Genomic DNA, 24,843 nt, shown 5'->3' on the forward strand with positions numbered 1-24,843 from the left:
TTATTATATTTATTGGGAAAACCTTTGCAAGTTAACCTTTAAAATGAACGACATGAACGACTTTATTAATAAAACAAATAATAATTTGCGTCTTCTAGAATCTTAAGTGGGTTTCGCCTTCTTTAGTACTTATAAATATATGTTTCCGTCTCTATTTAATCAAAGTAAATGAAAGGGATGACCTCAACCTTCACATTTGTTGCATTTCTATTACGAAAGTAGATTGTTTCTAGACATTTTTGATTGTTTCTAGTCACGAATAAATGTAACGCATTTGAGTGATATTTGGTAAGTTTCTAGTGCACAGAACATTCAAAAACATGTTGTTATCTCTTTCTTTTTCAGTAACAATGAAAGAGATGCGAATATGTTTGATTTTGTCTCAAAGGCTTGATATCTGTTTGTTTATTTCTCTATCAGAATTTTTTTTCTGTTGTTTACATTCCCGTCTTGTACAAGTTTTAATATATGACTTTTGAATGACGCAATTTAGACGAATAACAGATTAAAACGCGTTTACAATGACGTATATTCTAAGAGGAATTACGTGGTATTAATACGCAGAAGAAAAGCACATAATATCAATAAATAAATGACTATATATTTCAGGCTTTTCTAGTGTTACTATTTCGTGAAAGAATTCCATTTAGTACGAAAGACCGGTATGTGATTGTATAAAAGACATTCAAGGTCTGAAATCCCGGCAGTTGAATACAAGGCAACGCCTGAAAGCATTCAGTAAATCTATTCACTCTAATTGAATTCAAAGAAATAAATTTTGATTTGGTAAAAGCTTGCGAAAGACTAGTCAACGAACACTTTGGTATTTTTTTTGTATATTGTTCTCTGTATATTTTAATATTACTATAATATTAAAAATGTGAATGTTTCGATGTATGGATGGATGTTTGATAGAAGGCAGAATGGCTGAAAGGATTTCGATGAAATTTGACTTATATGTAGAATATAGTCCGAACGAACACATAGGATACTAATTAAGTTCTTTAAAATACGCGCGGGCGAGTCGCGGGCGACACCTAGTGTAGTTATAAGTATGGCATATATGTAAATAACCAGTAGCTGAACAAACTTAACTTTTATACTTCGTTCATTAGAATTGTTATCTTAAAATGTATTCAATTTGTAATATTACACCCGTGTATATTACCGCACTAATGACGTATGAACGCGATCGACGAACTTTCAGACATGTCGATAAATATAACCCAAACACACCCACATACACATTTACTCACAATTACAAATAAATACTTTATTAGTTACACGCACTATGACGTCAGCGATTGACGTAATGTACGGATACAAGACAGCTGTAGCACTGGATAGTTTCTTCGTAAGGTTAGAATGTACAGGCCAGAATATCGTCTGAAATTGTTGCTTTGATATGTCTTAAACCTGATTTTCAAGCGTCTATTACATTTCTATATATTATTATAAAAGATAGTTGCACGCAACCTGTTTGTAAAGGTCGTCGTGAGAAAGTCGTTGCAATTTTCAAAATGGTAACACGTAAGTGCGCAAAACATTTAACCTCAAAGAACTTACGAATAACAAACTCTAAATATAAAGATTTACAATTCAACTACGCCTCAAACAAGACATCAAAGAGAATAGAGATGAATGGAAAAATTTTAGGTAAATTAATTAACGGCTCACAACACTAAAAAAACAAGCAAGGCAACTGAACAATGCTACTGGTTACTTACAATATAATTTAAACTCGTTATAAAATTGTTATTCCGATATATTTGTAGCAAGTCTACTCAATTTAGAGTCGGAAAATTGTTACCATGAGTTTCCATGACGAAAAAACCAGAACAAAAACATATCGTAATTTTTGTTTTCATTTCAAAGATATCTTTGGATTGGATTTTAAGGTCTTTTTCAAATCACATCACCATCTTACATCAGAAGAGATTATACATTTCTTGGAATTAATCGTCGAGAACAAATGAAAACTATTTCGATAAATCGTTGATAGAAACAATATAACTTACGCCAGCAAACCAGTGGGGTAAGCAATTCATCGCGCCCCTGACATCTTTCTCGGTTTTTTGCCATGTACGCGTTCAAACATGCTCGTAAGTTTCGGATACTCTTAATACCAACCTTCTTGAGTACTTAAATATTAAATATGATACCAAAATAATCGCCTCAATGTAACGACCAGTGATCAACAATGAATAAATATTGAACACAATTTCCCTCTAATGATCTTTCCTTTATTATAACAGAGTTTCTTTTGTATTGATTCTCTTTTCCTTTCTGTCCCATTAAAGTTTTCTGTTTTCATTAATGAATTTCCTTCAATAAAGGAATATTAATGACATTTTTAAAAGCATTTCTCTAATTCATTTTCGTAAACAATCTTCCAATGAGGATTAAATACAAAGCTTTGAGTAATTCAACCACATAATTAGTTTTTCAGTTAATTAGTGTTTAGTTTTATGTCGCCACGGTCTAAACACATAATGTGTTTACAAAAATATTGCTATCCTTCTCATTATCTTTGATAAAACAGAGACAACAAAATTTGACTGTACTGGCAAAAAACACGGCAATGGAACTTTACTATGAGGAAGGAAACGTTAAAATATTCCCGTTATTGATATCTTGGAATCGGTTAGTTTTCATAGCCGGACCTTGGCCGATATAGCACGGCACGTCCGGCCCTCAATGAAGCACACGTGACGTTCACGTGACGCTGACGAGGTATTTCTGTCCGGCGCCAAACATTCCGCGCTATCCATCACACGCCCGACGTCGTATAAACATGTGCAATGGATACTTTTCTGTACTCCGCCACGGTCTGCTTTTTAATATCAAAATAATGAGTATAAAGTATTTTCATTTGAAAATTGAGAATAAAATAATTTGAGATTTTATTAATAGGTTATATTTTCCCGAGTAAAAAAACTTTTTTTTTATATATCATAAGGTGGCAAACGAGCGAGCGGCCACTGAAATAGCGAAGTAACCGTTGCCCTTAGACATACGCAATTGCATATGCGTTGCCTACCTTTGATCGAAGGAGGATAGGATGCACAGAAAGAAAATATTTCCCCTTTCCATGCATCCTCTCATAAGGAAAGTCCACATCCACTTACCATCCTTTCCTTATAAGAAAAAGGGTGGGAAGGGAAAAAGGACTAAATTAGGCCTCCGGAAAACATTTGAATGATGGAACAACTTTAATGTTTCCGAATGAGGTTAAATAATATTATATTATATATTTTTAATCTGTGCTAAGTATCCTATTACTTATTGTTGTTTACTTTATTATCACTGAGCTATTATATTTATATTTCCTCGTGCGAAGGCGGCTTATTGCCAAAACCCGAGACTAATAATAGCCCCCGTAACATTCAGCCAATGCCAAACGGAATTGCGATGTAAAAACAACTCTGAGTTACATTAATAGAATCTATTTTCATATAGCAATGTATCCGAAATGTTTACAGATTATAAAACCCGTAATATGGCAATTGTGAGGCGTGAGACTGAAGATTCGGCAAACACTGCGTTTGTATTATAATGATTTGTTTAACGCAAACGGATCGGGTTTAGAGAGTGATGTCAAACAAAGAATAAATTTTTGTAGACTTCATATTTCTGTTTTTTTTTTTAACTGAATTGCCACTGTTTGCCTTGAGGCATTTACAGCTTCACCGGGCTTTAGGTGGCCGAGCGCATATGCACTTAGCCTAAACCTCGTTTAAGAGTAAATTCACATTTCTGGAAAGTTCCAATGTTTAAAAAGAGAATGTTCAATTGTTTGTAGTAAGGAAATTGTTTCATAAATATTGAGTTATTAAGTCTTTGTCAACATGGTATGAAAACTAATCTCAGGACCGTCTTAACTCGAGTTAAAAGGTGTGGTTTTCCAGCGCATTTTAACGAGCGCTAGACCGCCCCCGGGCGTCTGATATGTTTTCGATAGAATAATTGAAATTGGTACGTGCTAAATTCTATGGTGCCAGTTACCTTATCGATATTCGACCTTTAATATGTAGCGAATAAAATACTTTGACTTTACATTGTATTGTTTTTTGTTACAGATACGAGAGGCTGCTGCGTCGTGCTCGCAGTGAGGACCTCAGCGAGATCTCTGGCATCGGCTGCCTGTACCAGAGCGGTGTTGACCGGCTCGGACGGCCGGTCGTCGTCTTCATCGGCAAATGGTTCCCAATTGGAGACATAGATTTAGATAAGGTAAGACGCTTGGCGACTTTACTAATTTGTAAATTGCTTAGAAATTTTGACAACGCGTCGGTAAATTACTGTTGTTGCGGTTGTTGGCTAATTTCTTTAATACAATAGTAAGTATTGTTACAGTTGTTGTGTTGTTATAGGCGATGCTGTACCTCATCAAGCTGCTGGAGCCGATAGTCCGCGGCGACTATGTGATCGCATATTTCCACACGCTCGCCTCCTCCGCCAACCATCCGCCTTTCTCCTGGCTCAAGGAGGTCTACACAGTACTGCCTTACAAGTACGTCACACCTTACCTTACCTATCTATAGTCTATCTACTGCCTGAGTACTAATCTTAATAAATGCTTGGAAAGTGATAGGTTTTGCTTCCTTCAGATTTAAACTCGCCTGGTTATGTTACGTCACAGTTAATTCTATCTATATTATTAGTTAGGATCCACACCATATCAAACTACTACCATCAGCGCTAAAATGGCGAAAATCAAATATGCACAATAAACCAGGTCTTATACTCAGTCCTTAAAATATATGATTACTACATTTCAGATACAAAAAGAACTTGAAAGCGTTCTACATTGTACATCCCACGTTTTGGACTAAGGTGAGTTACTGAATGAATGATTACATCTTGTTCTATTGAATGACTGAACGGTGACAACTCAAAATTATAGCATTTCTTAAAACTAATATCACAGTAATATCACATCCGAAGATAAAAATCAATAAAACATACAAAATTTACCACGATAAAATACTTTTAATGCCATTCTGCTGTACTTAATCGTTGAATAAAATCAGTGTATTATTGCAATGAATGATTGAATGACAGTTTGCATTGAATGAATGGATTCAAGTTGTCGTGTTGAATGATTGTATGATTGTGTATGACGCAGATGATGACGTGGTGGTTCACGACGTTCATGGCGCCGGCGATCAAGGCGAAGGTGCACAGCCTGCCCGGTGTCGAGTACCTCTACTCTGTGATGGCGCGCGACCAGCTCGAGGTGCCCGCCTTCGTCACTGAGTACGATATGACTGTGAGTACACACCACATATATACTGCTCTCTTTTATTCTCTTTACCAAAATAGAGATGACAATATGTATAACAACTTAATTAGACTTCGTAAACAAGGCAATGTAAATCTTTTAAAACCGGCGATTTAAGTCTCTAGCCGACTTACGCAATACAATGTATAGAGATCGGTATACAACGCGCGTCGCCATTTTTTTCTGTCATCGTCAAAAACAGTCGGTCGCCAGCTGCTTGCCAAGATCCTTAGAAGGAAAGTCGCTGCAATTTTCAAAATGGCAGAACAAGTATGTAACGGTTGACACATAGTCGCTATGTCTCTACGGACAGAATAGACGATTGTTCTCGACGATTTACATTGCGTTGTGTATGAAGGGTCTTGTAGAATGCGATATACAATTACAATTAACTTTATTTGTTTCCAGATAAACGGCCTCCACTACTTCCAGCCTGACACGAGCAGCACGTAGAGGCTGACTGCTGACTGCTGACTGCTTCCTCAAATACCCACGTATATACTGCCTAATAAATAAAGAATATTTTGTTCAATAAATTTTCGCACAGTACAGTCAGCTGCGTAAATATTTATACATTTACAAAACTATAGATTTGTATAGATCCTTGTTTTCAAAAATGTGTAATTATAGTCGGAACCATTCAAAAGGATGTATTCATATTTTTGAAACCGAAAGTGTATATGTATTTGAAGCTTTGTAAATGTATAGATATTTATGCAGCTGACTGTACAAATTATTTGGATGAGGGACTTGTTATTGGATTGACTTAACTTGATACATTATATCCAATTTAGAATAGTTTGTTAAATAAAAATCAAAAGTTTAATAGAAAGACATATTGATTAATGATTACGAGGAATGCAGAAAGGCTAAGAAAATATTCAAATAAAGTAATATGTATGTGTTTATTGAAAATGTACGAGTATTTGAAACTGTGTACAATCATATTATATAAACTTGTTACATATAATGTAATTTTGGTTTTGGTCGTGTTTATATAGTGTTGTATGTTCCTGTTGAAATTTCTGCATTGTTTAATGTTACTATACATTTTAAGTTTTATTTTTCTATAAAATTCTTGTTGAAAATCTAATCTCTTCACTTATTTCTTCTATTTAAATATAAATAGAGCAGAAATTTCAACAGGAAATATAGTGATTGAGGAAGCGTGAGATTTAGATATTAGAGGTGCATTTTATATTGTTATTTAGCGATTAAAATTTATCCGTAATATTAATGTTCTTATCTGTATTGTTACTAGCGACCTCTGTGCTCTTTGTTCATTCCTGTCATTACATACTCTATGCCAGTATTCTTAGTCTATGTATTTAATCTGTGGCAGTATTTAATCTTTGACAATGTTTGCTCTATCTGTATTATTGACTTATTTGGCGCATTATCAGATTACATTGAAGGGGAATTTGGATCAAATATTAATATTTCCTTGTAAATTAATTAGAACAAATCTTACTGTTGCAATCCACTCTTATTTTCATTTCCACGTCCGATATGATCCTGCGACAGGGTATAGATGTAAAAGTTTCCGATTGTGTGGATTTTTTAAATATATATTTTATTAAACAATACCAATTCGTGACTATAGTGCATTTAATGCCATTTTATAATCTTTATTACTCAAATAAATATAATAGAATTAAAGCAATACAGTTGAAATTATATAAAATTATAAACTACAAAATAAACATGGTTATAGAAATATTTAGTAGGCATGTTTTACAAATATAAAAACATTACCCATTTTTTTTTAATTTGTTTTGATTTTTAACGTATAATATTCATTAGTATCGTTAAGGTGCTAAATATGTTTCGTGAAAGATGTATATTGTTTTATGACCTCATTGTAAATATAAATTACAATTTTAAAGTTATTGCTACTATATGAAAGGCCTACGCATCAGTTTTGACTAATTGCCTTTTAAAATGTCAAATGAGGTGGGAAATTTTAACGAATGTTGCCATGTACAAATCGGTTATTATGTTTAAAAATAACAAAGAGAAATAAATATATAAAAAAAGAAATCAATAGAATACAACAATTTTATTACATCAATTTATAATCAGTCAAAAATATAAAACAAAATAATTAGCTATAGGGTTGCCTGTGAAAATGTTTGTAATTTAAATTCATTAGGATCGTAGTTTATAGTAATTATAGCAGCTTTTTTTGTATGTGAGTGTCGCCAGTAATGCCACCACTGCCACGTCTGCCATCGCTGCAACCACTGCCACTTGCCTTTCGCTTGCGGCGGCGCGGGAAAGGTAGCGTCATAGATTAAACTTCCAATTTGGTAGATATTTTATATGGCAACACTTACATCTAAATTGTTGATTAATGTAAATAAAATATAACTATTAGCCAATTAAAAACAAAAGAATAGTTCCAAAATAAAAGAGACTACGATTCCAATCACAAATTGAAATAAAACTACATAACGTAATGTTTAGATTTTGACAGCTAACAAAGGTTAGTATCGGCAGTTGATTTATTTGTACTGTCCGATTTTTGTTTGGGTTTTTAATTGGCCAATAGTTTACTAGCACTTATTGAATAGTTTCCTTAATATTGTACATTAATATATGTTCACTCATCAATGTGCCACTGAGTATTTACACCTACGATAAATTTAATATTTTGATTGCGATTCAGTAATCGCGCGTGTGGAAATGTTTAACTTTAGGGAGTTTAGAATTTTAATGCAATGTTGTTGTAAGACATAAGAGTTAACATTTTTATTATAGTTGTAAAATTAAGTATTTCTAGTTACTGTTTGTTAAGGCATTTGCAGTGTGATTACTATCAAGTGTTGCCACAATTTGTTAAATATATTTCGTGTCTATGGAGCTACAAATGTAATTGTTTAATATAATAAATAAATTGATAAAAATTAAATTAAGGAACAAATTGTAAATTTACAAGTTACTAAGTGATGGTACTTGTTTCTCATTAGTAGAAACTTATGGTTAAATTTGCTCTTCAACAAGATTGAGGGTGTTACTTGGAAGGCAAAAAACATATTTACGCAGTTTTCAACTATGACTAAAGTTTATTAGATGTTAAGATAATATTGTTACATTAAATTGCTTTGCCTTATGGAGATCACTGTTAAAGTTTGCTGCAATGGTGGTTGTTCGTAGACCATTGCCACTATAGGACAATGTGATGACCAGAGTTTATTAACTTTCATATTTTATTAATAATCAAGCATTGTATAAGCTATGTAAATATTTAATGAAACACAAAATAAAATTATTAATTTACTAATTACTTGTTTCTTTCATACCCAAGCTGAATTTAAGCTATTCTTTTGGACGCCTCTTGAAAGAATAAACTGATTAGTAGGAATAGGAATAAGATAGAACTATTTTATTGCAGCTAATGTAGAGGCAAGAAAGTATGAGGAGGACTTAAACTGCAATTGAAAGGAGGTTAGTAGTAGACAAGTTAAGTTATTATTGAAACATTCATGTCAATTATGTAATAATTTAATTCTTAATAAAAATGTAAAATGCATTGTACAAAACTACTTTGATAAATTGAACTTATTTAACACACTGACAACAAAGTTTAGCACAGGATTCTTCTCCGCTGCAGACATCAATGATATTTTTAAAATTGTCAAAACATTTGAGAATAAATGACCACCAATAGCTCCTAGGTAGCAGGGTATCGGCCACTTCTGCCAGGGCGTGTTCCAGTCCAGTGGTATCACGACAGCGCCGAGCCACGCCCCACACACCGTCAGTAAAGCATTGTTAACTAACATTTCTATTATTGTATCTCTAGAGAAATGTTTCACACCAAATAGAAGTTGCATAGCTGATTCCACCCCAGCGTGAGCTACTAAAGGAAATACAGTCAGTAGTGTCAAAAGCGCTGATATCATAAGTGTCTCTTCGTGACTATCTAACATCGGCGCCCCGAACAGTATCATACCAACAAAAAAACAAAAAGTAACTCCCAAAAGAAATATACCGGAGTTTATAACATCTCTAGCTTGCATCTTGCTTTTAATCTTTTTTGATACAACATTGCTATTTAAATAGAATGATTTCAGCAGCTCCGCAATATATATTAGTAATAAAACATAGAACGTCGAACCATTTCCCAGCGAGTACAAGAGTCCTTTGTATGATATCACAGTAACAATGCTCGGCAAATATATACATGTAATTAAACTCGAAATTGCAATTTTTCTAAGTTCTAATTGATTATTTAACGAAAACATTTTACTTTACTTCTTCCAAATTCCAATAAATAAGAAGATATATTGTTGACATTGACAGAACGCGTATTTTTTTATTTCTATCAATCGTGTTACTGTTATTTCCCTCTTTCTCTCCTTATGTTTTTAGGCGGAAATTGGAATACATTCAGCTATAATTTTATTTTAAAGAGATATAATTAACATTATCGATAAGTATAAACAGTTCTCTGTTCCTACCCAAAAAACTGTTTTATTGCATTATTTATATTACGCTTTTGTGAAAAATGACTCGACATCTAAAAGAATTAAAAAATATTTCTAAACGCATACGACATTTGTCACTTTTGATCGCTTATGTTGCCATTCTAAATGTCTATAATTCACAATTAATTGCAAAATGTCGACTATGGCTATGCGTTTCTTCGCCTTTATAATAACTATTCCAAGTTAATTCAGTGTTGTAAGCTAGTAATAACTTGCAATACCTAATATAGATGGAATTTTTTTTATGTTTTTAATCAATTGAACCCTCAAAACCTCGGTGTCATTTTTATTTTGTCAAAATCTTCCTTACATTATGGCAACAATCTAGTTGGATTCAAATCAAAATAAATTATACGTGTAATGAATGAAGTGTAGTACAAAACAATTCTTTATCTTATTGGAGTCGTGACGACACGGTCTTTATAAATGAAAGGTGCGGTGTAAAAAACCTCCAGTTGATCTCAACGCCTGCGTGACGTTCGGCTACAGTGCGAGCCAACGTTAGACAAAATCATCGTCTTGAAAATAATTTTCGTGTCGCAAGTGTGTGTCATTGATTACATAAAATGCCCTGTCCGTTTTTGGGATCGTTCAACCAAGCCTTCGTGAGGAATTATGGGTCCTCGCTGATGAAGCAGTATGGTAATTACTGCCCAATGATTTCTCGCACTTTCCGCACTCTGGGCCAAGACGAGACGAAGTGTCCGTTCATTCAACAGAATTCGATTATATCCGAGGCGCCGAAGGAGATGTCGGAGGACATCGTCGAGCCAATCAAGCCGTACAAGTATGAAAAATTTTTCAATGATCAAATAAGTGCCAAGAAAAAGGATTACTCCTACCGCATATTTAGAAAGGTATCGCGGTTAGCTGCCGATGGAGTCTACCCGCAAGCTCTCGAGGGCCAAGAGAACCGCCGTGTGACCGTCTGGTGCGCCAACGACTACCTTGGCGCGTCGCGTCATCCTATAGTCCAAGATGCTGCCATTGCTGCCATCAAATCCTATGGTACTGGAGCAGGAGGTACTCGTAACATCGCTGGTAACTCGCAAATGACTGAAAAACTAGAAGGTGAAATTGCTAAACTACATAACAAACCCGCGGCTCTAATATTTAGTTCATGTTTTGTAGCCAATGATGCAACTCTGTCTACACTGGCTAAGATACTACCTGATTGCATAGTTTACTCCGATGCTGGGAATCATGCTTCAATGATCCAGGGAATAAGGAACAGTCGAGCACCCAAACATATCTTTAGGCATAATGACCCAAATCACCTTCGAGAATTATTATCAAAATCACCTGCAGGTGTACCGAAACTGGTGGTTTTTGAAACTGTACACTCAATGAGTGGAGCTATTTGTCCTCTGGAGGAAATGTGTAACATAGCACACGAGTATGGAGCATTGACATTTGTAGATGAAGTCCATGCGGTAGGGCTGTATGGAAAGAGTGGGGCTGGGATCGGAGAAGAGAGAGGGGTCCAACATTTAATAGACATTGTATCTGGGACATTGGGGAAAGCTTATGGTAATGTTGGAGGATATATAGCAGGGTCAACATTACTCATAGACACAGTAAGATCACTGGCGCCAGGATTTATCTTTACAACGGCTCTACCACCTCCTGTGCTGGCAGGATCATTGGCTGCCATTAGACTCCTCGCCAGTGAAGAAGGAAGGAGCTTGAGATCTAAACACCAGGCCATTGTTCGTTACTTTAAACTATCATTGCTTGTTGCTGGTCTGCCTCAATTGCCATCAGTGAGCCACATAGTGCCTGTTCCCATTAAGGGTGCGGACAAAGTGGCACTGGTGGCGGAATCTCTCATGAAGAGGGGACATTACGTGCAAGCTATAAATTATCCCACCGTCGCTCGAGGCGAGGAACGTCTGCGTTTCGCTCCGGGCCCCTACCACACCCCAGAAATGGTGGACAGCCTGGTTACTGCCTTAATAGAATCATTCCACGAAAACAACATAAGTTTCGACCAGTTTATGGTCAACGGGGCCTGCCGAGAGTGCAGCATGGAGTACAAAGCTGACATCATGCAAGATGAACTACTTAAATTCCCGATGCAGGTTGCCTAAATTGTTTACTTCTAGCTTTTGCTAATCACGAGACAAAAATGACAAGAAATATGTTGTATGTTGTATAGTTTATTTCTATTGTTCTATTAACGGTTTGTGGTTTTCTGGTAGAGGAAATAAAAAAGTTAAGTGTTGTACTTAATGTTATGTTTTATTTAGTCCCAATACTTGATGAGTCCATCCCAGCCTGCGGTGAGCAGCTTGCTGGGCTCGTGCGGGTGCCACAGCGAGGAGATGCACACGCCGTCGTGCGCCTTCCACTTCTTGTACAACTTTGTCGTCTTCCAGTCCCACACGTAGCATTTGCCGTCCGCGTCACCCGACACCAGGTAGCTGACGACAACATTAAAATTAGAAAAAATACTTGAAAAATAAATTATCAAGGAATCCCCTTTTAGTTAATCATCCTTTTAATGATGAATTTGCCTTAGATTAGTGTTGATTCAAAATCAACTATGTAAAATGAAAATGACATGACCATGAAAAAGACATCAAAAATAAAAACCAGTTTTTATATTTAATTGCCAACCCTGTTCGCCGCGTATGAGGTTCATGGATCTTTACTATCTAAAACTAAATATACTTTCTTTACAGTAACGATATTATTTAAATGCGTTATGTATCAACAAACCACAACACAAGAACAGGTTCTTATAAAACTAGCGTAATTACATCGAGGAACCGCGTTTGCGGACGTTCTCGTAAACATTACACGTAATAACATCGAAATACACTGTAATTTTTACAAATAAATTATAATTCACATAAACAAACAAGATGATTATATATATTTTATAGATTTCTAACCTGTACTAAATACCCGAAGGGCTTGTGCTGTAATTTTTCATTTTATTATGATACCGTAAGTTTCCACTGCGGAAACATCTACCTGAATAAATGTTGTATATTTTCATAATTAGACCGCGAATCCATTCACCAGGAATAAAAAAAAAACTTAATAGCCTATGTGTTCTTCCAGGCTATGTTCTAAATCTATGCCAAATTTCAATAACATCAATGCAGTCTTTATGGAGATACAAACAAGTAAACATTCATCCATTCAAACATTCGTATTTATTAGTAAGATGAGGTATGACAATATGTTTTATACACGTGTTTCGGCAGTGGAAATTCATTTTAGATATTTCTAATTCTAGCTATGTTATTTTGTTTTTGCTGGAAATTGATGAGTGATTTACGTTATTTAGAAACTATTACATTCAAGTACCATAAAACTAATAAACGTATTAAACCGGTTTTGTCACCGCTAATTGCGAGTTGCATATTGCAAGCTGTCGCGCGCGTCTTCCTCCGCTCTTAACTAAAATAAAAAAACTTAATAAGTAGCCTATGTGTATGTTCTTCCAGATTATGTTCTACATCTATGCCAAATTTCGCTGAGATCTGTTTAGTTCTTCTAGAGATATCTAATAACAAAGATCCATCCATCCATCTAAACATTAGTAGGATTATAACCGTTGTACTTTTCCGTTTCCACTGTCAAAACATTTACAAAGACATCTTGTCAAACTGCTCATTCAATTAAAAAAAAAGTGAGACAAGAATATTTTAACAGTGGTAGAGCCCGCTTTAATATGCTCGCCCGGTGACATACCACGACCACACAGAAGTCAGGCGTGAAGTGGAAGCAATTCCGCGTTTCGTCTGAAGAGTGTGCGTCCCGGAGGCCTAATTTAGTCCTCTTTCCCTTCCCACCATTTTTCTTATAAGGAAAGGAGTGGAAGTGGTTTTTCCGGATGAGAGGATATATTTTCTTTATGTGCATCCTCTCCTCCGTCGATTAAAGGTAGGCAACGCATATGCAATTGCGTATGTCTATGGTCAACGTTCACTTCGCTATTTCAGGTGGCAGCTCGCTCTTTTGTCACCTTATGAAATAAAAAAAAATATATGTCAAACATCCGTATAAAATGTTATCACCGTTTTGTCAGAATAAAGGATGATTATGTTTTTGTATTTGTGTTGTCTCAGTGAAAACGTCAGTATCTGATAAATATAAGTATTAGATACATTGCAATTTAATGTTAATAATACTATTACAATTATAATCACGATCATGTATTGGTCGGGATTTTATTATACAAAACGCGTTTTTTTCAAGGTGGCAACACAAAAATATTCTTTTACTTGGTAGTACTTTCACGAGCCACTATCGCCCTTCAAATATAAAATACGCAATTTACACTTTGACCCTCTAGATTACAAATAGATTTCTAGAAATTTTTTTAGAAACTCATTTTGTACGACAATCTCTGATGGATTAATATCAGTATTAATAGACAAAAGATGCATAAATAAAGATCGTACCATAACCGTCACATAGTATGGCTTGTGGATGTATTTATGGGTTTCTGTTGTCCGAAAATAAAGTTAAAAAAAATGTCTTATCGATAATTCGCAATTCAACACAGATAATACAAACGAGATATGATAAGTACGACAATTATCTTTATAGGATATACAAAATATATATTCTAATGAAAATCTGATGTCCATTGATCTCATCATATGAACAGAGACAAAAACTACAAGTTACTGACGTGTTATGCCATAAGTTTGGGAGAACTAAATATTAAACAACGCTGGTTTAGTGCAGATTGCTTGATTTTAAACACATATCGATGTTTTCTTTATATGCCAGTGTTCCTGTAGCTGTAATTAAAAAGTTGAGGGATAAAGGATGATGTGGTCAAGCTCAAAATTCAAATAAACATTTTGTTTGGAACTTTGGTATGCAGATTACCTTGCAACATTTCAAAGTGAACCGCGCGTTAATCGATGTTTAACCTTGAACGCTACTCGATTATTTGACTATCATGGAGAATGTTGTTTTTTTTCTTACACGTAAATTTTCACTTGTGCGAATAAGACTGTCATCCCTTTCATTTCTTTTGAAAAAAATGAGATAACGATAATTAGAGAAAGCTTACGACGTTACAAAAATTGGTCATAATAGACACGTTATGTTAAATAATAACGAAACAATTTACTTTACACTATCTCTATTGTTATATTGTGACCAATATTCAGTATAAGAAAACAATACTGGTTTGATTTAATATATTGTGAGAGTAAACAATTTAAGACCCAATAACCTACTGCTACGGTTTAAATTTGTTTGGAACAAGAAAGGCAACGTCGCAAGGTGAACGCGCCAAATATCGGTCACTTCGAATTTACAAACTTCGTACGAGAATCGAGATCCTTTTTGATGTGCTTCTGAAACCAAAGCCTTAAATATTTTGAAATACCAAATGAATACAAATGTTATACTTTTACACTGTTGCTTTAACTATTGATTAAAATATGCTCCGTTAATATAAATTACGTTAAATAGAAGAAAAGGCGAGTAGCAAAGGTTGAATAGGTCAGTATGGTATCGAGGTAGTACCCAGCTACCTATATGTTACATCTGTAAAGCGATGGAATTAAGCTGTTACATACATGCAACATTTCAAGTTGAACCGAAGCGCAACTTTATTAATATTGAGGATACGTCGCCAATAATGACATACCGCAAACGCTCTTCCAATTTGTCAAAAATAGCTCGACCATGGCTAAAATACATTGGATACTGTGTTCCTAATTTATTTCCCAAGTCAGATATTGGAATAAAATTAAAATTATATAATTAATTCAAAACAGAGACGCTCCATTAAATCACCAAAGATAGAACAGCTTCAAAGCTGCCAGTATTTTATTTATAAGGCAGGAATAAGCAACATTTTAATAAATCACATATATATTTAATTATTTTTTTTTTAATTTTATTTTATATCATAGGTTTAAGAGGTTACTTCAATTGTTTAAATTATATTTGTCAGTTTTATTTTTTACTATTGCAGTGGGTTTAATTATTTTACATGCACCAGTTTAAATAAGGTTAATATTTGTATTTTAAGTAACCTTTAGGCTATCGGCAGACTTAATTGCGGTCAAGAGAACATAAAGTCGTATGATTTTTATCATTAATTTAATATTTTTTCATAAATAACAGAGGTCAAAGATTAAAAATTTTTAAGAAAAATAATACACGAGGCTTTTATATTGCTAGTTATAATCTGGATATCTAGCGTTTACGTAAAAAATCACGAACTAACAAGAATCTTTAAAGACAATATTGTATTGTGATATAAACACGAAATCATTACACATTGGCAATAAAATATTTGATGTAAACACTTTCAAATGCAATCATATTAGGTAATTTATGATAACAAATCATTGGAATGTGTCGTTCAATTCTGACATACAGGGTAATAAAATATCACACCTTCTACAATATGTTTCGTCAGTGGAAACTCACGGGAATATAATAGAGATTGTTTAAACATTTTGACAGAAAGACGAGAAATTACGGCTGCCCATAGACAACAAATTTTTGTTTTTTTCAATATCTATTCTGTTTTTGCATTGAATTCGTTTAAGAATACGGAAACAAATTATTTTATGTGGACAAATGTATTTGTATAAAAAGAAAAAAATGCATTAAAACAAAAAGAAAATATAGCATTTGTTCCACTGAATATATTAATATCCAAGTAGATTTGTTAATGTTTTACAGATAAGTCGCTTTAAATTTTATGTTAGAAAAAAATAGGCGAACTTCTATATGCATGATTCGGTATACATGAATAAAAACACACTATTCTTACGATTGAAATTTGCCAAGGATTTATGCAAAGGAAATACGGTCAATCGTTCATTGTATTTGATTTTCAAATTACATTTAAATTTGCTTTAAAGGTTTTGTGTTCCAAATCTTATGCTGAGTTTTGTTATAGATACGAATCGATATTTTGTTGATGGGAGTTGCCAAGGGAAGTTTTTCCAAAGATCATAAATACTAATATAAGCATGTCTTCAGTCTAATTTAAAAACTATAATTAGAGATCTAGGTAAAGCCTGAGAGCTGATTAACCCTTGCCATTGATTCGCTTTGAATGAAAACATTTATAAATTTACGATATGATTTTATTGCTCATGATAAAAGCGTTTAAGATCTGCGAGATAAATATTGGCCAATATCAACATTATCTTTGGCCCCAGCTAAACATGTGACGACAAATCAAATGATATCTTGGCATTCGGCAATTTGGAGCAAACAGTATTGAAAACTTATAATCATATTTAGAATTTCTTAACTAAATTAAACTAGCTTTTTATACTTTAAATAAAATAATACGGTAAATAAAAAACCGCGCGGTCCTTAAAAGAAATTGTTATGTTAAGTAAGTAAGAAATTACGTCATGGAAGTACCGACGTCACGACATTGCATGCTCCCTCTCTTTGTAACTCACCTTGAACTTCTACAGTACTAAAAAAGTCGAGCCAACAATTTGTGCCAGACGTTTTGATTTTTTTTAATGCATTTTCTATGACTATTGCAATACATATTATTAAATTGTAATAAAATAATAAAACCGGATATAGATTTATAAATGCAGTGAGTTACGATGTATAGTTATGAGACCACAATGATGGAATATTACTTATTAAGTTAATCGATATTTTATTTTACAAGAAATCATTTACTTGGTACAAAATACGGCTTGATGTTGTCGTAGTCCATTGCATTTAAAATTTTTAAGTATCAATTAATCAGACATATTAAAAGTTTATTATTCGATATGCGATGTGGCCCATATTCGTTGCAATCACCTTGTAATATTTTGGCAGAGATCCAGTCAATATCACGTTGCTGTGGTGACTTAAAATCATTATGTTGCCAGCCACAAGCTACACGTGATTACAGCACGTGAGAAAGTATTAAAGACAAATTATTATTTAACAGATTATATATTTTACTGTCGCGAATTCAAATATATATCAAAGACATCTTTTGAATCTTTTTTAAATTATTTTTTAATAGGAAAGGACGGGAAGGAAAAGAAGATTAAAAGTGGCCACTCACACTCGCCAGACCGTACGTTAAATTAACGCTCAACTTTACGCCCGTCTTGTATATGGCCGTGGTTGCATCTGTCCAGCGGGTCATTTGTTTAGCATGCTGCTGCGGACTCTACCACTGTTTAAGCTTAAGGAATCACTTTGTAAGTTATAGACTCACAATAAGACTATAAAATTATAATATTTCTTCGCATCAAGAAAATCGTGCCAGTGTTAGCAACTATAGGCATTTCAGATAGCCTGTGAAGTGATAAAACTATTCATAATTTTAATTTCGGAGCCAATGCATCCATTTAAATGATATGAAGGCTGACACAGGGTCATGTTAATCTCAATTTTTGTAAATATACCTTGTTTATAGTTACTAATGTTGATTGCAAGTGACCTAGGTTGAATGCACTGCTGATTGCGAATTATCACATCCTTGTTGATATAATTAAAAAAATATATTTATTCTTGTAATATAAATGCATTGAAAAACGTGTTTTAATATCATAACATATAACGATTAGATAAAACAAAATATTATTTAAATTACAAAATAAGTGTTGCTATAGTGACGTTTTAATAACTTCAGTTTACAATTTTTATTCATTCTTTATTATTAGCCGTCGCCAAACTAGAAACTTAATTTGTAACCTACGTTGTATTCCAGACTTTGCTCTACATCTATACCAAATAACATCCAGATCCGTTGTGCCGTTTTGAAGATACCTTCTAAACATCCATCAATCTAAACATTCGCATTTATAATATTAGTAAGAAGCAAATATTGCATTTTCTAACTCCTTTTTATAAGATAAAGTGTTTGAGAAAAACTTAAATTATGTTCATGTTTTATTATTATTCATTTGTTTTGAACATTAAATTAAGAGCTCCCGCACACTAGACTTTTAATCGCTCGACAGTTTGATCAGTATGAGGATATAATCGATGGAATATTGACACCTCACCTCACGATCAAATTATCGGGCGAATTAAAATGTCTAGTGTGCAAGGTCTCTAAGAAGATATTTATATCACGCCTTCCCTATCTGAGATAGTTACAACTATCAGTGCCATATATGTATCATGACTGTCGACTGACAGCCATTGTAAGGGTTCCCAATTAGGATATCCTGTCATACGAAGACCATGGACAAATCTTTGTTTCATACGTAGAATAAAATATACTGAATCTTCAATAGTGTTTTTATTTTACTGTAGGTTTCCATTGCAGTGAAACATGTATTGACAAATATCATCTTTTACATCCTCTTTGAAATAGAGAAAGACAACATGTATTAATATAAGTGTCGCAGCAATGGAAAGCCATAGTTAAGTATTGCAAAATTCTCAGTTTACATTATGCCAGTACAGTAACACAGGAGGGCTGGCCTTGATGAACTGTGTTGGCTCACTGGCGTCATTTAGTTTTTACATTATACCAGTTGTATGTAAGTGCTAATTTTGAGCGTTACTGTCCTACTGTACATGCATAACAGCGGGTATACGGTACTTAGAACCATTCCGTGATTGGAAACCGTGTTTGAGTTTCCACTGGCGAAACATATGTAGAAATACATTTTTTTCAACCATTTTAATCTCAGGAAGTGTTGGAAATGGTGCAGAGACGAGCATTGTATATACTATTTATTTAATTTCAATTTTATAACAAAATGTACAGTAGAATAAGTACTTTAGGTAAAGAAAGTTCTAGAACTTTTCGATTATAATAAACCAGTATATATTGTTGTGTAGTCGTACAATTTACATTTATATTGCCGTAGTCATATAAAGATATTCATAAAATATTATGTTTACTACAACGTTGCTATTTTCAAATAAATATAAAGACTTCGATGTTTGAGAAAATATGTAAATACATTGTTACATAGTACTAAAAAATATTGTAGACTAGCTGTCGACCGCGACTCCGTCCGCACGGAATTAATTAGTAGCCTATGCGTTCTTCCAGACTATGTTTACATTTATGTCAAATTTCAGCGTCCAGCGATCCATTTAGACGTGCTGGAGATATCTTTAAACATCCATCCATCCATCTAAACATTCGCATTTATAATATTAGTAAGATAGTAAGTAAATTATCATTTAAGTTTCATTCGTTATATTTTATTTACTAAAATAAAGAGTTAAAAAAATATAATTTATCTATGAATCGAACCGCACTTGGCCTGCGTGATTGATTATGGCCTGATCACCCTAAACTGAAGGTAGGCTTCAAGCCCCTCGGTGGGGACGTATAGTGAGCTGATGATGAAACGAATTCAGAACTGTAAATAATCATTTTAGTAGCTATGAATAGCACCCATTTTTTATTATTTATATCGTAAATCGATAGTAGCTTTAATTATAAACAAGTGCACACATACATATGCAAATACTTTGCGTCAAACTCGAGTTCAGAGGTCAAGGTGTCGAATGCAATTACATTAAAAACTGTATATTAAAAACTGCTTTGATATCGTAAACCGGTAAAAACTGGATTTAAACAGTTATTCTGTGATTTATATTCACACTTACTGCCGCCCGCGACTTCGTCCGCGCGGATGTAAACAAAACTTAATTAGAATCCTATGTGTTCTTCCAGACTGTTCTATGTCTATCCATTGAGCCGTTCTGGAGATACCTTCAAACAAACATCCATCCATCTAAACATTCGCTTTTATTACTAAGAATTAAGATAATCATATGTTTTTGTACATGTTCCACCCATCAAAATTAAATATTTAGAAACTTGCATCCGTTAAATCGATATTTATTAAAATTCGTTCCATATCCAAGCGAAACCTAATCCAATTACGTTATGTAAATTTAATCAACAACTTGTTATTGTTTGGAAAATAATAATACATAACGTTTGGATAATTTGTTTTAATTAAAATTATTTCCGTTGGACCTTCAGTAACCTAGTTTCCAAGGTAAGCATCGACAAGACGTAATAGATATAGGGTTGCCAACCTATTTTAATATTAACGTATACTATTTAAGAAAGACGGTTGGCAACCTAACTTTATTGTTACTATATGCATGTATGACAGGCGTGAAGTGGAAGCAATTTCGCGTTTCGTCTAATGAGTGTGCGTCCCGGAGGCCAAAATTAGTCCTCTTTCTCTTCCCACCCTTTTTCTTACAAGGACAGGATGGGAAGTGGAAGTGGACTTTCCGGATGAAAGGATGCATGGAAAGGGAAAATATTTTCTTTCTGTGCATCCTCTCCTCCGTCGATTAAAGGTAGGCAACGCATATGCAATTGCGTATGTCTATGGGCAACGGTCACTTCGCTATTTCAGCGATTTCAGGTGGCCGCTTATAAAAAAAATGTAAAGTAAAAAGTAAAGTATCAAATTATTTGTTTAAAGGAAGGATTTATTTCCCGGCCGGCCAAGGTCCTTCCTAACCAACCTTATAAGAAAGGTTACACGAGTTGTTTAACGATGTTTGATAACCCAGTTTCTTTTGGGGTTTATTTGCGCTAAATACACTTTAAGCTTATCAAAAAAACAGGATCTAATTAAGGCTTGTTTCCTTTAACTTCATTGCCGATATTTTATGTCTTTGTTCACCTTAATAAATATACTAAAAGTTTTTAGAAGAAATGAAACATTACAAGTAACTTTTTTCTTAACTTATTGACAGCCTTTGTGTCATCATAGTGTTATGATTTAACCATTAAATGACCTCAAATGTCAGAATAACCTTATTAGGTGCATATATTAATACCTGCCTTATTTATGACCTAATTCATAATAACGTACGAGCCAAGAACATGGATTGTAAGCGACGAGGTCGCACACAGAGAGAAAGTCGCGACCTGGCCCGCACGTGATGCACGGCTTGTGTCATAACTATTATAAGATTCAAACTTTAATACCGCTCGTAGTTAATTGCAAATGCATGTTTACAAGTGAGTGTTGGATAAGATCACAACTAGTCGAGAAAAGCGAGTGCAGCAGGGCAATTCAAAGTGCTTGCGCTTCGAAGTGGTTCCGTAACGAATTTTAATTTTTGAACATCGCTATGGAATCGCTTCGAAACTAATGTACTTTGTCTAGCCCTATAGGAATGGCCTATTATTATTATTACTCCTCTCCCTCATACCTCTATATCCCGAGGCACAGAGACTAAAAATTGTATAGTACACAGCGTTTCGAATGTGCGTATGAAATTGCAAACCACTATAAAGTTTGGTTACTACTATACACGAGAACGTTCAAGCGATTGGATCAAGTTGGCGATATTGATTCTTATAAGAAAAAAATCTTTTGAATACTTACTGAAAAGTATCTTTTTAGGGATAGAGAGTCTGCAAAATTTAATGCAGGAAGTGAAATATTGGATTAATAAAATCAACTTTAATTAAATATAGAGACTAACATCTTATTATATAATAACTAAGACAATTTCTTTAACATTTATATGGTTTTTTATTTGTCTTTAAGATGTAGCTTATAACAATAGTAAACACAATAAATTAGTTGTTTTTGTACTTAAGCGAATAATTTAAAACTTTAATGCATTAAATCTTCCGGATAAGACTTACTGCACATGATAATTATTAAGGTCGTTGGCGGACAAAAGAACTGATGCAAGGTCTTATGTGATACACGTAAAATGAACGAAATTTTTAAGCGCTTTGAACAAATATATACTATCACAAGAAGCAGAGAACAAGTTACTACCTACACGAAACACTTAGAAATAAATTATGGTAAAAGAACTTGACTCAATGATTGCTAATAACAAGTCGTTTCCTTGATATATTTAGGGATTTCCAACCACAAAAAAAATTATCTTTCTCGATAATGCTACATAAAAATTCTATTATACAATAGCACATAAACTGCATTTATGTATTTACCAGCTGTTGTCCGAGACTCTGTCCGCGCGAAATTAAATAAAAACACAATTAATAGCCTATGTGTTCTTCCACACTATGTTCTACATCTATGTCAAATTTCAGCGAGATCGATACAGCCGTCCCAGCGATAACTTCAAACAAACATCCATCCAAACATTCACATTTATAATATTATAATAGTAAGAAGTAAAATATCCAATAATATTGTGGATCATTATTATATAAACTACGATTGTTACTTAATAATTGGAAAGTTTTACAAAATTTATAAACGACAAACAAGTTACTACAAACTACCAGCTGGTAACTTAAACTTCGCGGATTCTGCTTTATAAATAAATTTAATGCATATCTTTAAGAAAGTTAAAACGTACGGAGAAGACAGACAGACAGATTATAGTCAAGGAAACTCTCTGTTATTTTATCTTTGTAGGGTTGTCACAATATGTACTACTATTATAATCATCACTAGCGACCTTCACAATCTAGTATCACATATCCTCCCTACTTATTATTATTAATATTTTTTATACCACTTATTTATTTATATACATTTCTAATATAATACATTTCATATAAAAAAAAATATATACAAAACATATTATATTAAAAAGAGAACACCACCGGCTGCGGAATCCCATGACTCAAACAACCAGTGGTCAGGGCTGCAGAGACAGGAACCTTCTCACGATGCGCGCGGTTTCTAGGATAACTGCCTTTTGTATCGGGCTCTTAATCCAACTGTTTAGCGAGAGCTTCTTGAGATGTTGGTCGAAGCTCTTCGCTATCAGTCCATTTACCGATTAATATTATTATTATTACTTGTATAAATGTGTATAAATGTCTTATTATTATTATTACTTTCTTCGACCTTTCTCTACTTTGTACCCTTTAAAGTCAATCTCAATCCTTTCTTCATTACACGGTTCTTCTTTGAATCGGGTTAATAATGAATACTTTTGGACTATGATTTTCTTTCACACAATCGTCAAGTACAAAGTCAAGATTACGTTGTAAACTAAGTGTGTTGTCGTAATGGAAATTTATAAAACATCCGAGAAGACCGGAACGAGCGTATGTTTTGACAAATATCCTCATTTTATATTATTGTCTGTCACACTTTCATTTAACTTAATGTTTATTTGTTATATTTAAATCATATTATAACGTTACTAGCTGTCGCCCTCGACTCCGACCGCGCAGCATAAAAAAATAACTTAATAAGTAGACTATGTATTCCAGACTATGTTCTATATGTACGCCAAATGTCATCGAAAACCATGCAGCCGTTCTGGAGATACCTTCAAACAAACATCCATCCATACATCAATCAAATTAATTTAGTAAAAATCAATAATGATATAAGTTTTGAACGCTAAAATGAAATAACTATTAGACTTGGATTCAATACTAAAATTAAATATTATTACATTTCCAAACTATATAACAATAGTCACCTGTCACACTGACAGTTGTCAGTCAAGTCACGTGCAGAGGAACAATGGTGTCAAATAAAAGTTTAATCGCAAACAATAATGCGCACGCGCAATATAGTTCAAACATTACTCTCACGTGATATTAACACCGCGACCACTTCGTATCTTTTACAAATACGATGATCCAAACGTTCAGTTAACTCTTATTTATCAATATCGTTGATCTTGAGTGGAAAATTTACATTGTCCTGTATAAATCTATCCTATATTATCTAGTAAGTAATCTGTCTATAATTTTAGACAGTAATCATGACTGACTACATTTGAAGACATGAGACATCAACTTGATTTTTGCTTATGTAATGCTGACAAGTATATACCTACTAAAATCTTGATAATATTAAAATAACGAAGATAAGGAAAATATTAAATTGTTTAGAATTAATGTAATATAGAAATGTTCCATCCTTATTTAAAACAAATGTATAACAAAAAAAGACAAAACGTTGTCAATTACACTATTGTAAAAAACGGATATTTAAAATGTTCACATCCAGGATGTAATGTCCGATATGATTTTATTCAACAATATTTATCTATAAGTAGTAAAATATCTAAGTGTCCTTTATATGCATAGTTCTTATATTAAACAATACGTTATTGAAGATGATATCTATATAAAAGAAAGTCGTGTTAATAATGTATCATGAAAAAGAACAACTAAAGACTACGTCACAAAAACTTGACCCC

The 24,843-nt window shown here is 33.6% G+C and overlaps 4 protein-coding genes across 5 annotated transcripts in view; 2 read left to right on the forward strand and 2 right to left on the reverse strand.

The window, feature by feature from the left end:
- The window catches only part of Gdap2 (ganglioside induced differentiation associated protein 2), a 58,101-nt gene extending 49,937 nt beyond the window's left edge, over positions 1 to 8,164 (forward strand). For both annotated transcript variants that reach the window (XM_013316074.1, XM_013316068.1), the window contains exons 8-12: positions 4,080 to 4,233; positions 4,374 to 4,513; positions 4,782 to 4,836; positions 5,129 to 5,272; positions 5,693 to 8,164. In XM_013316074.1, the coding sequence (XP_013171528.1) occupies positions 4,080 to 4,233; positions 4,374 to 4,513; positions 4,782 to 4,836; positions 5,129 to 5,272; positions 5,693 to 5,737 (538 nt within the window). In that variant the 3' untranslated portion in view covers positions 5,738 to 8,164. The remainder of the gene's footprint in view (positions 1 to 4,079; positions 4,234 to 4,373; positions 4,514 to 4,781; positions 4,837 to 5,128; positions 5,273 to 5,692) is intronic.
- A 608-nt stretch (positions 8,165 to 8,772) lies between these two features.
- On the reverse strand, positions 8,773 to 9,581 carry PIG-F (phosphatidylinositol glycan anchor biosynthesis class F). The gene has a single exon (XM_013315345.1). It carries the CDS (start codon positions 9,529 to 9,531, stop codon positions 8,827 to 8,829), a length of 705 nt encoding a protein of 234 aa, XP_013170799.1. The 5' UTR covers positions 9,532 to 9,581; the 3' UTR covers positions 8,773 to 8,826.
- A 666-nt stretch (positions 9,582 to 10,247) lies between these two features.
- Alas (5-aminolevulinate synthase) lies at positions 10,248 to 12,002 on the forward strand. The gene is given in 1 exon segment (NM_001312407.1): positions 10,248 to 12,002. A coding segment is annotated over 1 exon segment (1,524 nt). The 5' UTR covers positions 10,248 to 10,340; the 3' UTR covers positions 11,865 to 12,002.
- LOC106120849 (pre-mRNA-processing factor 17) overlaps positions 11,995 to 24,843 on the reverse strand; it is a 21,787-nt gene continuing 8,938 nt past the window's right edge. The window contains exon 11 of the mRNA XM_013316317.1: positions 11,995 to 12,197. Within this exon, the coding sequence (XP_013171771.1) occupies positions 12,020 to 12,197 (178 nt within the window). The 3' untranslated portion in view covers positions 11,995 to 12,019. The remainder of the gene's footprint in view (positions 12,198 to 24,843) is intronic.

The sequence above is a fragment of the Papilio xuthus genome, unplaced genomic scaffold, assembly GCF_000836235.2.
Source record: "Papilio xuthus unplaced genomic scaffold, Pxut_1.1 DF829129.1, whole genome shotgun sequence".
NCBI lineage: Eukaryota > Metazoa > Arthropoda > Insecta > Lepidoptera > Papilionidae > Papilio > Papilio xuthus.